General features: G+C 41.0%; 1 protein-coding gene and 2 non-coding genes across 6 annotated transcripts in view; all 3 read left to right on the top strand.

The window, feature by feature from the left end:
* TENT4B (terminal nucleotidyltransferase 4B) overlaps nt 1-14,557 on the top strand; it is a 69,164-nt gene that overhangs the window by 43,823 nt on the left and 10,784 nt on the right. For all 4 annotated transcript variants that reach the window (XM_070451333.1, XM_070451334.1, XM_020909982.2 and 1 more), the window contains exons 2-7: nt 6,161-6,284; nt 8,321-8,367; nt 9,827-9,947; nt 11,053-11,160; nt 13,277-13,405; nt 14,179-14,392. In XM_070451333.1, coding sequence (XP_070307434.1) covers nt 6,161-6,284; nt 8,321-8,367; nt 9,827-9,947; nt 11,053-11,160; nt 13,277-13,405; nt 14,179-14,392 — 743 coding nt within the window. The remainder of the gene's footprint in view (nt 1-6,160; nt 6,285-8,320; nt 8,368-9,826; nt 9,948-11,052; nt 11,161-13,276; nt 13,406-14,178; nt 14,393-14,557) is intronic.
* LOC139030101 (small nucleolar RNA U2-19) lies at nt 3,312-3,393 on the top strand. Its single transcript, XR_011482414.1, has one exon. It is a non-coding gene; the product is annotated as a small nucleolar RNA U2-19 (small nucleolar RNA).
* Nucleotides 3,555-3,624, top strand: LOC139030100 (small nucleolar RNA U2-30). The gene has a single exon (XR_011482413.1). It is a non-coding gene; the product is annotated as a small nucleolar RNA U2-30 (small nucleolar RNA).

Genomic DNA, 14,557 nt, shown 5'->3' with positions numbered 1-14,557 from the left:
CCTTTTTTAGATACTGCGCATAAGTAGAATCACACAGTATTTGTCTTTCTCTGATTGGCTTATTTCACTTCGCATAAGGTCCTTCAGGTTTGTTTGCATTTCACATGGCAAGATTTCCTATTTTAAGGCTGAATAACATGTCATTATATTGTTTCCTTTGTCCGTTCATCTGTTAGTGTGTATTTGGCTGTTTCCATATCTTGGCTGCAGTAAACATGGAAGTGCAAATACTCTCCCGGATCCTGATTTTAATGAAAGATGGGGGCTTTAAAAAATTATTTATTTACTTATTATTTATCACTTATACAACAACCTCTAGAGAGATTGTAATGATTTACATTTTTACATGCTGCATGTGAATGCCTTTTCCATATGTCCTTGTCTATTATTCATCTTAAAATTTTGGGAGGGAGGAGTATCTTGTTATTGACGATAACTGAGTAGAACTTGGTCAGTGCCTTCTTGAGCTTCCCTGGCGGCTCAGATGGTAAAGCACCTCTGGGTTGGGAAGATCCCCTGGAGAAGGAAATGGCAACCCACTCGAGTACTCTTGCCTGGAGAATCCCGTGGACAGAGGAGCCTGACGGGCTACAGCCCACGGGGTCACAAAGAGAGGACACAACAGAGTGACTAACATGTGACATGAGTGCCTTCATATAGGTCTGAGGTTACAGTTAACGAGGGCTTCAGTTATGGAACTGAATGGCTTGACCTTGGTGTGACACTGTTCTCAGGCACAGTGCAAGCCGGGCAGGTGTCCCCCAGGGGGCAGTGTCAGCCCCTGAACAGATTTTGGGTGAACTGCAGGGAGCAGTGTTGAGCAGAGGGGCCAGCAGTGGTCATCTGCCTGCCTTGGCTTGGCGGCATCAGGAAGACTGCCATGTTGCTTTTGGTTCTGAAGTTGCAGACGCTGCTGAGAGACTCACACCCCACCCTGGGTTGCCCAGCTGAAAAGGTGTGAAGCAGTTCTTCCCTTTTATAACCAGAGAAGTTGAGCCTTTGAGGACTGTTTTGAAAGGCTAGCATTTCTCCTCTGGTGGAACTTTTCTCAGAGCAAAAGTGATTTTTTTCATGTCTTTATGACCTAAATTATCTATGGGTTGTACATTTTAAAAGTACAGAAGCTATTTTTTTATTGCTATTTCTTCTTTGTTCCATTACATTTTTGTATTATTGTTAATTTTGAGTTTAAGTTTTACCCCAGCAAATTAATTTTGATTCTCATTTTCTACAAATTTTGGGTTGGGGCATCCTCTCCAGTTATATAGTGGCACTTATTTTATCATATTGCTTTTATATAGTTTTCCTTTAAAGGCAGGAAGTGGATGTGCTTTCTTGCTTACTTTATCTTTTAAGAAGACATTGATATCCTAATAGAGGGCACTGTATTTTGGTCACTCAGGAATTCTGATCACAGGAGAGTTGTATTTTGTAATTTAAGATGAGAAACTATAACATTGGGTATGTACCACACAACAATATTTGCTAATTTAACTAATACCGAGTTTTAACCAAGATGTGAAAGAAACTGAAGTTTTCTCTGCTATTTTTTTATCTGCGTAGTTGATATCAGAGGTGTAATTAATGTGTGAAAGCAAACTTGCAAAATTTCTCCAGTTTCCAGCCTTTATTAGGTCATCATGTCGCTCAGAAGTGTGCCAGGCATGTAGTAGGCACTCCAAAAATGGGACTTAGTTCCTTTAGAATTTTTAAAGTGCCTGGCTATATGTTGTACCATGCCAGTCAGATTATGCAGTCCATGGGGAAGGAGCCCCTCAAAATTATTTTTAAATCTTTATTGGAAGTTTATTTCCTGATTGTACCAAGATTTCTCACTTAGTTCTTTAATAAGCATCTTACAGATAGCTGGTTAAATACAGATGAGATAGGTAAGAATGTTTGTGTTTGGCTTGGGTAAGGAGATGACCCTGGCAGGCCTGAGATGGTTTCTCTGGTTCTTACTGTTAAAATATGTTTTTGTTTTAATAGCCCTTCTTTTTCTGCTTACTTCTCTTTCCCTCCTTCCAGTATGGTAAAGGCAAAGTAATATAAGAGGTAAGATAAGCTGTAGAATCATATTTTCCTAAATAGGAAGATGGTTCTATGGGTTATTAAAATTTAGGGTATTTTTTCCTTCCATAACAGCTTTATTGTTAGTGACTGTCAACTGCAAACATACCAGCTATCTTTTAGTAGGAGAATGCGTTAGCAAACTGTGGTAGGGTAGTCTCCCCCCCGCCCCAATAATTATTTTTTTAATTATGAAAGTATGATAAAACATTTACAGGAGACTTGGAAAATACAGGGAGAAGTTACATATAGTTCCACTATATATTACAATTATTTTTAAAAGTAGATAAACATTTTAGTTGGCATGTCAATATCAAACTCCCCCAGTGTATTAGAATGAATAAACAGAAAAGTAGAAGGATATAGTACACCTGAAAAGCACTATGAACCAATTCAATATAATTAAGATTTATACAATTTTCACACAACAGCAGGACACAAATTCTATTCAAATTCCCATGGACTATAAATCTGGAGACACTGGAACATATCCAGGGTCATAAGAAATGTGCAAAAATTTCATGGTCTGTCTGAGGTATTGAAATCAGAGTCTGTTCTCTTATCACTGTGGAATTATGTTAGAAATCAATATCCAAAGATATTTGAAAATAACCCACATGTTTTCAAGTGCAGTGTGACAATTACCAAGAGAGCTCTTTAACTTAGCCGTTGAAAGTGTGGTAGAGTAATCTTGTTTTAAGGATTTGTCACGTAAAACTGTCATACCTTTCCTCCAAATTAATGTGTGCTAATTAGAAAGTTGACGGCCTAGTGATAAACAGGAGTTCTGAATCTTCTCCGCCTTGTAATAATGCCGAGTTCAGAAATCCCTCACACAACCTCTTTTTGCTTTGTGGTTATCTGAAGGTGACTTGACGAGGACCTCACTGCCCTGCAGGGTGACTTTGCATTTGCTGAAGTTGTCATAGGAAAGTAGTCCTGTTCGTCTGCGCCCTGCCTGTGGGGAAGCGGTGTGGGATATATGCATACACAGAACTACTTCACATCATGAGTATTTGTTTTCTTCATTAGAGGGACACCACCCAGGGCAAGGATCATGTGTGACTAGCTTTTTTCCTTGTAGTACCTTGAACGTAGACACTCAGTAGTGTTTTGAGGATGAGTTCTTACTTAGTTTCATATGATTTAAAGATTCACTAGAGGTTGGGCTAAACACTGTTTGCCTGTTATTTGAATTATAAAATGTGTAAGTTTCTCTGAGATCTGCTCTTCCTGAAGTGGATCAATGATGAAAATAGCCTAATCTGAGCATCAGGAAAGACCCCTTAGTCTACCTGATGCATGATCTTTCTAGTTCTGAGAAGCAAAGGGTAATTTAAAATAAAGGGTGTGTGTGTGTGTGTGCGCGCGCGCGCGCACGCACATGCATATTTGTGAAAGTGACAGTAGATAACTGAGGACTTAACTGATGGGTGGGTGAGAGCTGGCTGGGAGTGTGTGTATAGGAAAAGCTGATCCGTTCTGAGCAATGATGAAAAGTTTTTACTACAGACCTTTATAACTATGAAGGTTTCTACACTTGATCTGAGCTCAGAATGTTTTTAAAAAAAATGTGTAAGTGGGCCTTTGTAGAGTAGCTAACAGTCAAATTTAGGTTTTCCCCATTGGTTACAATGGAAGTATTCTACAGTGATATGCTTTCAAACCACAAATAAACTCTGATAATTCGTAGCAAATGATCTAGTTAGCAAATTATCTAAGAAGCCCATTGTTTGGTTGTTTATTTATGGTTCTCATCGCCACCAAAAGTGCAGAAGAGTAAAGCAAGCCATAAACTATCTAATGACTTGTCATTTTAGCTGTTGTCTATCAGAAAACAAAGGGGGTGACCTTAGAGAATATATTAAAAGCTGAGAAGCTTAAAAAAAAAAAGTCAGAAGATACTAGGGTACCTGGAAGGCACCTAGTTATGTCAAGGAAGACTTGACTCCACTGGGAGTCTCTGGGTTTAGCGGCAGAGCTCCCTGGAGTTTTAAAATCCAGTTTTCCTGTGGTATTGCACAGTGAACAAGCAGAACGCCGCTGTCAGTCATTCCTTACCAAATGGCCCAGCTTTTGAAAACCAAGGGTCTGAAAAGGCTTCTGGCTGCTGCTCCCTAGGTTGTGCCTGAGAACTCTGAGGCCAGAAAGGGAACAGAGCTGCCCTCAGGCAGAGCCTGAGTATGGAACTCAAGTGTTTTGACTCTGTCTGAAAAGAAAACATCAGAAGAAGCAGAAACTATTGATTAAAGTTTACTCTGCCGTATTCTGTTAACAGCCAGTGGGTGTTGAGATTTGGCCTTCTTTCCTTTCCTTGTAACCATTTTGGGTCTCCTGGTGTTTCTAGCTTCCTGGGGATCCTGAACCTGCTCTGGACCTGAATGGGCTTGCAGCTGCAGGCATACCCCTCCTTCTAGATTTTGTTAGTTTGAGTCTGCCCTGCCTCCCACTGCCACGCGCCCCACCCCCCCCAAACACTGGCTCCCCTCCGGTGCTTGGCACCCATTGCTGTTTAACTAGTGCCCTTCTCCTGGCTTCCTGGCTCATCGCAGATGTGCTGGACTGAGATAGCCGCCAGAGCATCCTCAGTCTGCTGTGTCACCTCCAGCGACCTGGGGCCGGGCCTCCCGGCTTGTCTGCATCCAGCCCAGGTTTTGCAGATTTCCTCCCATTTCATACTCAGGGAAACCCTTGGTGACTCAGACAGTGAAGAATCTGCCTGCAATTCGGGAGACCTAGGTTCAGTCCCTGGGTTGGGAAGATCCCCCGGAGAAGGGCATGGCAACCCACTCCAGTATTCTTGCCTGGAGAATCCCATGGACAGAGGAGCCTGGTGGGCTACAGTCCTTGGGGTCACAAAGAGTTGGACAGGACTGAGTGACCAATACCTAAAGGTAGCTCTTCACAGCTGCACCACCTTGTTAAGGAATGCTATCTCCATTTTCTTCTGTTGTGATTCTTCATTTTCTTCTGTATTAATTAACTGCATGCAGCTCCTTAGCCAGCCTTCTTAGTGTTTCCTTTAATCTTGTTCACCCGTTCCCACAGCCCCTCAGACCTCAGCCCTCGCAGGCATCCTCACTCTTCTCTTTCCATTGCTGGTCCTGTCCTGTGGCCCAACCATTGTGTGTGTGTGTGTGTGTGTGTGGCATTTCTGAGCTCATTTCTTTCCTGCCGCCGTCCTCCAGACGTTCATCCAGTCCTTCTACACTTGCAGTAATTTATGAGCCATTCTTTCTGCATCCAGCCTTGTCTCTTTGCCAGCCCATTGTTTGCACCATTGCCAGATGAATCTTAAAATGCTCCATTTTTGAAGTCAGTCTTTCCCTGGTCCCTTTCAGAAACATCCGGGAAGGCCTGAACTTGCAGCGTGTTGCAGAGCCCGCGGTCGTCCGGTTCTGCCTCCCTCTCAGGACCTGCCCCTCCCTCCTCTCCTCCCTCTGCCGCCGGCTGTGCCCTCTGCTCGCTGCTCCCCGAGGGGCGCCTCGTGCCTCTCCGTCTCTGCAAGTCTTTTTAGCGCCTTTACGGAGCCTTGTCTGCCAGCCATTCTTTTTAGGTCTTTGTTGATACTCCCTGGCTGACCTGTTCATTTGACACTTAATTCACTAAGCAAACATCATGAAAGACACGCTTTTTTGCTCCTGTGAGGAATGGATTTCAGAGGGGGAAGAGGGTCACCCCCACTGGCCGGAAGCTTGTCTGTGTCTTCTTGTGTTTATATCTACTGGATCAGAAGTGTAAAGGCAGAGTATAAAGGCCTTCACTTGAAATTTAAGAAATTTTGAAATCCCCAACACTCAGCAGGTATTCTGCACAGGCAGATGATAAATGCTGTGAGCTACTAGTACACTTCCAGTAAGACTTCTTGGAATTTGGAATTTCTCGTTTTTAATTACTTTTGCATTTTGATTAAATTTTGTGCATTCCCATTTTAGCTTAGTGTGAATTATAACATTAAAATTAAGGTGAGAAATCTATGAATGTAAAACCTGCAGATGAGTTTAAGACTTAATTGGGTAAGATTATTTAAATAGTGATTTCTCATTAGATTGGCCTTGTTCATATTAACATCTCTGCTTTTTTTCTTCAGTCTGCATGAAGAAATCAGTGATTTTTATGAATATATGTCTCCAAGACCAGAGGAGGAGAAGATGCGGATGGAGGTGGTGAACAGGATCGAGAGTGTGATTAAGGAGCTCTGGCCCAGTGCTGACGTGAGTACCTGTCTGAGTGCTTAGGTAGTATCCCTGTGTATGTGCATCTGTAGAGTTGTGGTCTAATGCAATTTCAAAAACAAACCATCTTCTCCAGCCTTTAGATAAAATTTTGGGCTTCCTAATTATTTGCATTGAGTTGAATGACTTACTTAAGACTACTTTGCGGTACTGCTAAAGGCAAACTATATTTAGGAGTCATTAGTATAAAGAGAAGAAAGATACATCAAGCCTCTTTGTGTTGATAGCAATGGGTTATTTGGATGTGATGTATCAAAACTCTGTTACTATTTTGTTCCAACCTGTCAGTATGAACATTGCATAATTGTTTATAGCTGAATGAAGATGTCAGGTAGAAATTTATTGTGTCATTTGAAGTTCATTTTCATAGTCTAATGTAGGCGTGCACTCTACTCTCCTGAAACTGCTGTTTCCTTCTCTTTTTCTTATCACTCCTTGTCTCTCAGTATATCCCCCACCCAGTGAACAGAACTTTTGCCCAAAATTTCCTCTGCTTATTTGTGGTTCTTACTATTGATGGTCACCTTGGAGGGCTCCTTCGAGGGTCTATTCTACAGTTTTGTTCATTCAAAGAAGTGATTTATTGGAATGCCTTCCTTTGTATTATGTAACTTTTCTTTAGATTGTCTCATGGGATGGCAAGAGCAAATCCAGGGAAGCTTTTTTGATCCAACTGGCACAACAGAGAAGCTTCAAATAAGATATTGGAGGTACAGGGAAGAATGCATGCGAGCTCGCTCAGTCATGTCAGACTCTGCGATGCCATGGACTGTAGCCCACCAGGCTCCTCTGTCCATGGGAGTCTCCAGGCAAGAATACTGGAGTGGGTTGCCATCTCCTCCTCCAGGGGATCCTCCTGACCCAGGGGTCGAACCTGCGTCTCCTGCATTGGCAGGTGGATTCTTTACCATCCAGCCACCTGGACGCCCCACAGGGAAGGGGGACGGACGCTAATGTTTTATGGAGCAGCTGCTGTGTGCCACGTTGTTTCTCCTCCGTGACCTAGATTGGTGGCTTTCAGCTGAGGACGAGTTTCTCCCCAGGAGGCTTTTGGCAGTGTCAGAGCCATCTCTGACTCTCGTGACTGGTGGGTGTCCCCGGCGCACACTGGGCAGAGGCCGAGGAAGTCGCTAGACATCACGTGATGCACAGGACAGCTCTTCACACCAAGGACCTAGCTGCCCCAGATGCAGTGCTGAAGTTGAGACACTCTGATCTGAATCAGTCCCCCTCTGGACGAGGGCGATTTTAGAACATGAGGCTGTGATTAAGTCCCTTTGTTTAAACTAGTTTAGAGAAGTTTAAACTAACTTTCAGTAGTGCTACTTAATACTACTTTCTGTGAGACGTGGAATCCTGCTTCCACGAAAGCGTGGTGGTAGGAAAACATGCTCTTGCAGCACTAAAAATTACCAGTAGAGGGCGCCAAAGTCCTGCCGTTGTCCATGGTTTGGCCTTTCATCTGGTATTTTTTGCTGTTCAGTTGATAAGTCATGTCCGACTCTCTGCAACCCCCATGAACTGCAGCAAGCCAGGCCTCCTTGTCCTTCACTATCTCCTGGAGTTTTCTCAGATTCATATCCATTGAGTTGGTGATGCCATCCAACCATCTCATCCTCTGTCACCCCCTTCTCCTCTTGCCCTCAGTCTTTCCCAGCATCAGTCTTTTCTAGTGAGTTGGCTCCTGCATCAGGTGGCCAAAGTATTGGAGCTTCAGCTTCAGTATTAGTCCTTCCAGTGAATATTCAGGGTTGATTTCCTTTAGGATTAACTGGTTTGATTTCCTTGCCATCCAGGGGTCTCTCAAGAGTCTTCTCCAGCACCACAATTCAAAAGCTTCAATTCTTCGGTGCTCAGCTGTCTTTATGGTCCAGCTCTCACATCTGTACATGATTACTGGAAAAACTGTAGCTTTGACCCTATGGACCTTTGTCTGTAAAGTGATGTCTCTGCTTTTTAATACACTGTCTAGGTTTGTCATAGCTCATATTTTAATATAATTTTTTCTATTTCAGGTCCAGATATTTGGAAGTTTTAAAACTGGCTTGTATTTACCTACAAGGTTAGTACATTTATGAAGCTTTCAAGGAATTGCGCATTTTTCTAGAATTTCTTTGTTTGACTGTTAAATATGTAAGAATAGAAACAAAACAGATTTATGAAATCTTACTTGTATTTTATTTGAGTTACCTTGAAATAGAGTGTCACTACAGAGAACTGTTCAAGCCTGTAACGTAACCCACTAACACAGATGTTAATGTAATTTTAGGGTAAAAGACCTGGTCATGTTCTAGAGGTCCGTACACTCAGGAATGCCAGGCCTCTCATTTTTTATTAAGAGCTCATACTGTTAGCTCCTGTCACCATATTCTGACTCAAAAGTTTAGGTATAGACTCTTCTCTGAAAAGTCTTGATCTTTTCAGGCCCCTTGTTTATTTTAATCTTCTCAAATGAGGGCTGTCTTGGCCCACAGCTGGGGGCAAGAGTGGGGTATGTGTGTTGGGGCTGCTTTGAGGGAATGGTAAGACTTTATTGAGGATCAAGTACCTGTTCTCCAAGAATTAAACTGCTATGGTCTTCAGGAAGCAAAAACATTTCATCATGCATTTGTTTTTATTGTGGTAAGAGCACTCAATGTGAGATTTACCCTGTAACACATGTTTAAGTACCCAGTATGGTATGATTAACCATAGACATCCATCATGTTTTCCGTTTGATTTGATCTACTTTACCCCAACTTAAAATGTGTTAAAGTGGATGCATCCTGGCAGATTTCATTCTTCCCATTGTTGTCCTAGGCCTACAAAGCTATGAAATACTCAACTTTGAGTTCATTAGTATTTTTTCCTTATTTAGGTTCTGAGCATCTGCAAAGCCTGAGTCATTCTTTCTAAAAATTTAATTTTTATGATAACCTAGTTCAGATTTGAAAAGGGAACAAAATTAATGACAATGAAAAGTCTGAATCCCACCTCTCCCCGGGCCCCCGCCGCCCCCCCCCCCCCCCCCCCCCCCCCAGTTTCTCTGCTTGGAGGAGCTGTTATTACCAGCTCCTTGCATATCCTTCCAGAGAGATTCTGTATATATAAAAGGAAATGTGTGTTTCTTCCTTTCTTATGCACATGGTAGCATACTAGATATACTAGTATGCCTGCATCTTGCTTTTATACTTGATAATGTAAGTCATGATTAATCAGTTAGTCTCTTTCACTTGGAAGGTCTTAAGGTTTTTAGTACCAGAAGCCTTTATGAACAGGAAACATTACCTGGTGTTTTTGAGGGTTTACTTCATTCAGAATCACCCATGAAATGACTAGGAGAAGTAGGAGGTTGTTAAAATCACCAGCCTCCACTTCTCTGACAGTCCTCAATGAGACATTTAGTCTTCATTGGGCAGTTTGAGAGTGAGAAATAAATTTTCATCGTACTGTTAGTAACTTGTTGACTGTAGCTTGAATGAGAGAAAGCAAGTATAGTTTCTTGCTTCTTTCAACAACTCCTGTGTATGCTCCGTGTTCAGTGACATTGATCTTGTGGTATTTGGAAAGTGGGAAAATCTACCCCTCTGGACCCTGGAGGAAGCTCTTCGGAAGCATAAGGTTGCAGATGAAGATTCGGTGAAAGTTCTAGACAAAGCAACTGTAAGTTCTTTAGCATTTTATCTTAAACTCTCCAGTTACTTACGCATGGAACGTGTTAAATTAAATTTTAATTTTGGTGCACACAGTTGGATTGTGACTGAATGATTCCTTCTGCTCATGATCCCAGTGCTTGCACATAAAAAGTTGCAATTGTGAGGTGAATTATTCTGGTTATCCATTTCTTTCAAAAGTTTTACTTGATTTTAATCATATAATACTGTAGAGACTTTTTAATACAAAAAGTGTAAGTAAAGATATGGATAGCTAATAAAGCTTTAGTTACACAGATATTCTTCTATCATATTTTGTATCTTTGAATAATTGTATTAATTGAAATTTTGTAGATCATTTTAACTAATGGAGTGAACATTAAGAATTTTCATGGAAGCTCATTTTAAAAATAAATATATCTATTTTTGAAGTTTGGATATTTACATGTCAGGTTTTATTAGAGCAAAATGTGTAGTTTCTTCATTAAAAACTATTAATTTGGAAATCTAGTTCTGTACATCATTTGCTGGTCTGAGTTTTCTGATGCATGGTAGAAGAAGAGCTTTTTTCTTCTTTTTAAAAGAATTCCTGATACTTCATATAAACCATTCTATCATTCTTCATTTGAGAATAATTATTACATTTTAAGTTCTCTTGTCAGGTTGTTTTTTGGGCTATATGCAAAACTGACCAAAAATGCCAGTGGCTCACTGTGTATGTGACTTAAGAATCTAGCAGTTTTCTTATTGGAAACAGTTTGGTGCTGTGGGCCGACATTCATAATTCTTGATCTTCTTGTGTTGGAAACTGTTCTCCAAAGTAGATTCATGTCATGAAAAGTTTTTGTTATTTTGTTTCAAAACCCTCAATCAAAAAAAAAAAAAAAACCCTCAATCAGTAGAAATTTCAAAATAAACTGCATGAGTTTAAATGCTAAATATGCAGTGTAAGATATCTAGGCGGCTAAGTCAGCTCTGGTTTGGAGTGTTCAGAATACTCAGTGTTTAAAGTCTTCCTGAGAAGATCAGGATCTCAGCTCTGGTAACCTTCCATCCTCTGATTTGTCATTTAACTTGTTTGAAGTATTTAAGTCTTACCTTTCTTTTCTTTCTAGGTACCTATTATTAAATTAACAGATTCTTTTACCGAAGTGAAAGTTGATATCAGCTTTAATGTACAGAATGGCGTGAGAGCAGCTGACCTCATCAAAGATTTTACCAAGGTTAGAGAATCTATAGTGTTTATTCAATGAAACTATTAGAAAATGGAGTTATGTTTTGAAACTCTGTTGTGGTGTTCTGGTATACTTGGCTAAACTATTTTTATATGTGTATTGCTGACAAATGCTTCTTTTCTGTGCAGTGGTTTTTACTTTCCTTGAATCTGCTCGTTATAATCAGTAATTTATAGTGTGGCCTCAGGTAAGAATTAAGGGTTGAGGAAGCCTTTGAAGAACTTCTCTGCCCTAGATCCTTCCTCTTAGGGAGATTGGGGCTGAGTCATGCCACGCAGTTGATTTCCTGTGTGTTTCCAGTCTCATAAGGGTCCAGATTAAGACGCTCTCTAGCAAGCCTTTTCTAGGTCTTAATCCCTGAGTCACCTGCAAGGTAGGTCCTGCAGGTGTCCTTCCCTTATCCTGGAGTGGTTTGTTTTCTGCTTGATCTGTTTTCTTCTCAGAGAGTGCACAGTTTATCAACACGGTCTTCAGCTGGACGCATTGGCTTTTTTCTCCCTAAACTAAAACTCTGCACTGCTTTGGCTTAAATAAAATATCTTTTCTCTCCATTTGATTTTTTTTTTCTTTAGCAGTTCTTCGAGTTCACCTTTTTCTTTTTATGTAAGAGAAAATTATAACTCTCATGTGATAAACATTATATTCTCATGTAAATGTGCAGAAAAAGAAAAGAAATATTATCCGTAATCCCATTCTTTTGGAGATACTGGGTGTGTGTAAATTTTCTTTTTACCAGAAAAGAAACTTTTTTAAAAATTGAGAAGAATAATGATTAAAAAAAAACAACACCTTACCATTATAAAAGGATAGGAAAAACTGAGTCACCCTTTAACCTTGTATGCTTAGATCAGCTGCATAGGATTTGCCTTCATCAACTTCTTTTCTTTGTTTATCCTCTTAAGATTTTTCACAAAAGAAATAGCACACCATATATATGATGTCGTCCTTTTTTTTTTTTTAACTTATTATTTGGGAGGCTCCCTGTGTGTCAGCACAGTCGAGTTTCTTCAGTCTTCTCATTGACCGCCCTTGTCGGGATGGATCGTCCCTTGTGCAGGCGGCTCTTGCCCAGGGTTGCTCCCAGTGTCTTCTGCTCTTGCAAAAAGTGCTGGGTGAACATCCTTCCATGTCTGCATCTTCCTTTGCACTAATAAATTGTAAGACAACTCCTGGAAGTGGAGTTTCTGGGGCAGAGGATACATGCAGAGAAAATTCTGTTGGCAGTTTGTCTGATTGTTCTTTAGACTATTTCTGAGTTCAGCCATAGTGTTTAAAAATGATTATTTCTCCGTATTTTTGTTGTTTTCTCACGCTCACTCGCTTTGACATGATTTGCTAAAGTACAAACACTTCTTTTCCTTATGGGAGCCGTACGTGTTCACTGTTAGTGTCAAGGAGAGAGTGGCGATCTCGAGTGACTCTGCCGTCCTTAGGCAGTGGCTGTCAAGGCTCCTTTCTCCCTGTGTGTCTGCCTTGTTCTCAGCGTCCCTATCTCAGGGCCCGGCTTGCGGAGAGGACTTAATGAGAACGAGCTTGAGTGAAAGGTGGACTCAGGCGGTCCTTCCCTGCCCCCGTGGGTGTCCTCACCCTTCCTTGTGAGGCACGGACGGTGGGGCTGTGTGTTGACCTGCCCGGGCCGAGGACAGCAGGCAGGGTGAGTCCTGCTCTGGGCTGTGCAGGATCACCTGAAGGGCCTGGTCTGCCTGTGCAGTTCTGCTTACAGAAGTGATTCTTTAAAACCCCGCGGATTGACCGCTTTGGGAGCTGAGATGTCACCCCGTACCGTTTCTGTTATCTATTTACAGTTGAGAATTGTTCAGTAAATCATAAAATGAGTGTCACGTGATAGGTATCGCTAGGGTTCTGTCCCGTAGTGAATGCTGGGGTGCTCTCTCTGTTTGGGGTTTTAGATGTGAGGACACAATCCTCAGTTACCCAGACCTTACTTTTTTATAGTTTGTTTTTAAAGTGCACAAGTATATAACATATCTCCACCAAGTTTGTAATGTAAGGACCAGTTTACACTGAGAGACCATTTGTGCTATTAATGCTTCCAGCTGTTACTGATGTAGGAATTTATTGAAAATGTAATTTTCTTTTCCAGAAATATCCTGTATTGCCATACTTGGTTTTAGTATTGAAGCAGTTCTTATTACAGAGGGACCTTAATGAAGTATTTACGGGTGGAATTGGTTCTTATAGTCTCTTTTTAATGGCAGTAAGTTTCCTTCAGGTAAGTAAGTTATACCCTGCTATTGTACACTAAACATTTTTTGTTAAATAAATCAGTTGGGAATCATTTTGGAAAAAAAATTTTAATCAAGCTCTAATTAGAATACTTCCCTTGATTACTTACAACGTTTCCCTTTAAACCGGGTACCTTTTTTATAATTTAGCAATTAAATATTTTAAAATCCCAAGGGAAGCATTTTTTTAATCTCGTGTTCTAAGATTTTTTGAGACTTGTCACTACAAATTTTGACATACAAAATTATGGTGCCATTTCCATAGGTATTCATAGTAACATAAATGCCAAAAACAAAAGAATCTTTCTAAGCAGTTACTATTCTAAGTGGAGACTTACAATTGAGTCTCAACTCAGTTGAGACTCGCTGTCTGGGTAAGATGTGTTAGAAGTCTTAATACCGTCAGTGAGCGTATTCATGTGGTACAGCAGTGTTGCCAACTGCCTGACTCTGCTGGTGAGTCAGAATGACTTCCTTGATGTTGGGCCAAGCCGACTCTCTCAACATCCTGGGCAGCTGTGAAATCCAGCCTCGTAAATTATCCCCCACACCCGTGGGTTCCACCCGCGCCCATGGGGCTTTCGGTCGTCTGTAACAGAAGTACTGTTACAATTAGTCTGCTGTAACTCTGTTATCTGTTGACTGCTCTGTGAAACCAAAATTATTATAATATTGTTTATAGAAGTTAGAATGTCATTTACTATCCTCACCTTGAATTCAGAGAAAATCCAATGTAATTTTTTTTTTCTTCTCATTTTAGTTACATCCCAGGGAAGATGCTTGCATCCCCAATACAAACTATGGTGTTCTCTTAATAGAATTTTTTGAATTATATGGACGACACTTCAATTATTTAAAGACTGGCATCCGGATAAAGGATGGTGGTTCCTATGTGGCCAAAGATGAAGTACAGAAAAATATGCTAGATGGCTACAGGCCATCCATGCTTTATATCGAAGATCCTTTACAACCAGGTATTGAATTTAGGTAAATTTATGGACATCAAGAAAGGGCATTGGGAATTCCCTGGTGGTCCAGTGGTTAAGACTTAGAGCTTTCACTGCCAAGGGCCCGGGTTCAGTCTCTGGTTGGGGAACAGAGATCCTGCAAGCCACCCAACTCAGTCAAAAACAGGCCTA

This window comes from Odocoileus virginianus, chromosome 20, assembly GCF_023699985.2.
Source record: "Odocoileus virginianus isolate 20LAN1187 ecotype Illinois chromosome 20, Ovbor_1.2, whole genome shotgun sequence".
NCBI lineage: Eukaryota > Metazoa > Chordata > Mammalia > Artiodactyla > Cervidae > Odocoileus > Odocoileus virginianus.
The sequence above is the reverse complement of the archived record's forward strand: the minus strand, read 5'-3'. Positions and strand labels throughout refer to the sequence as shown.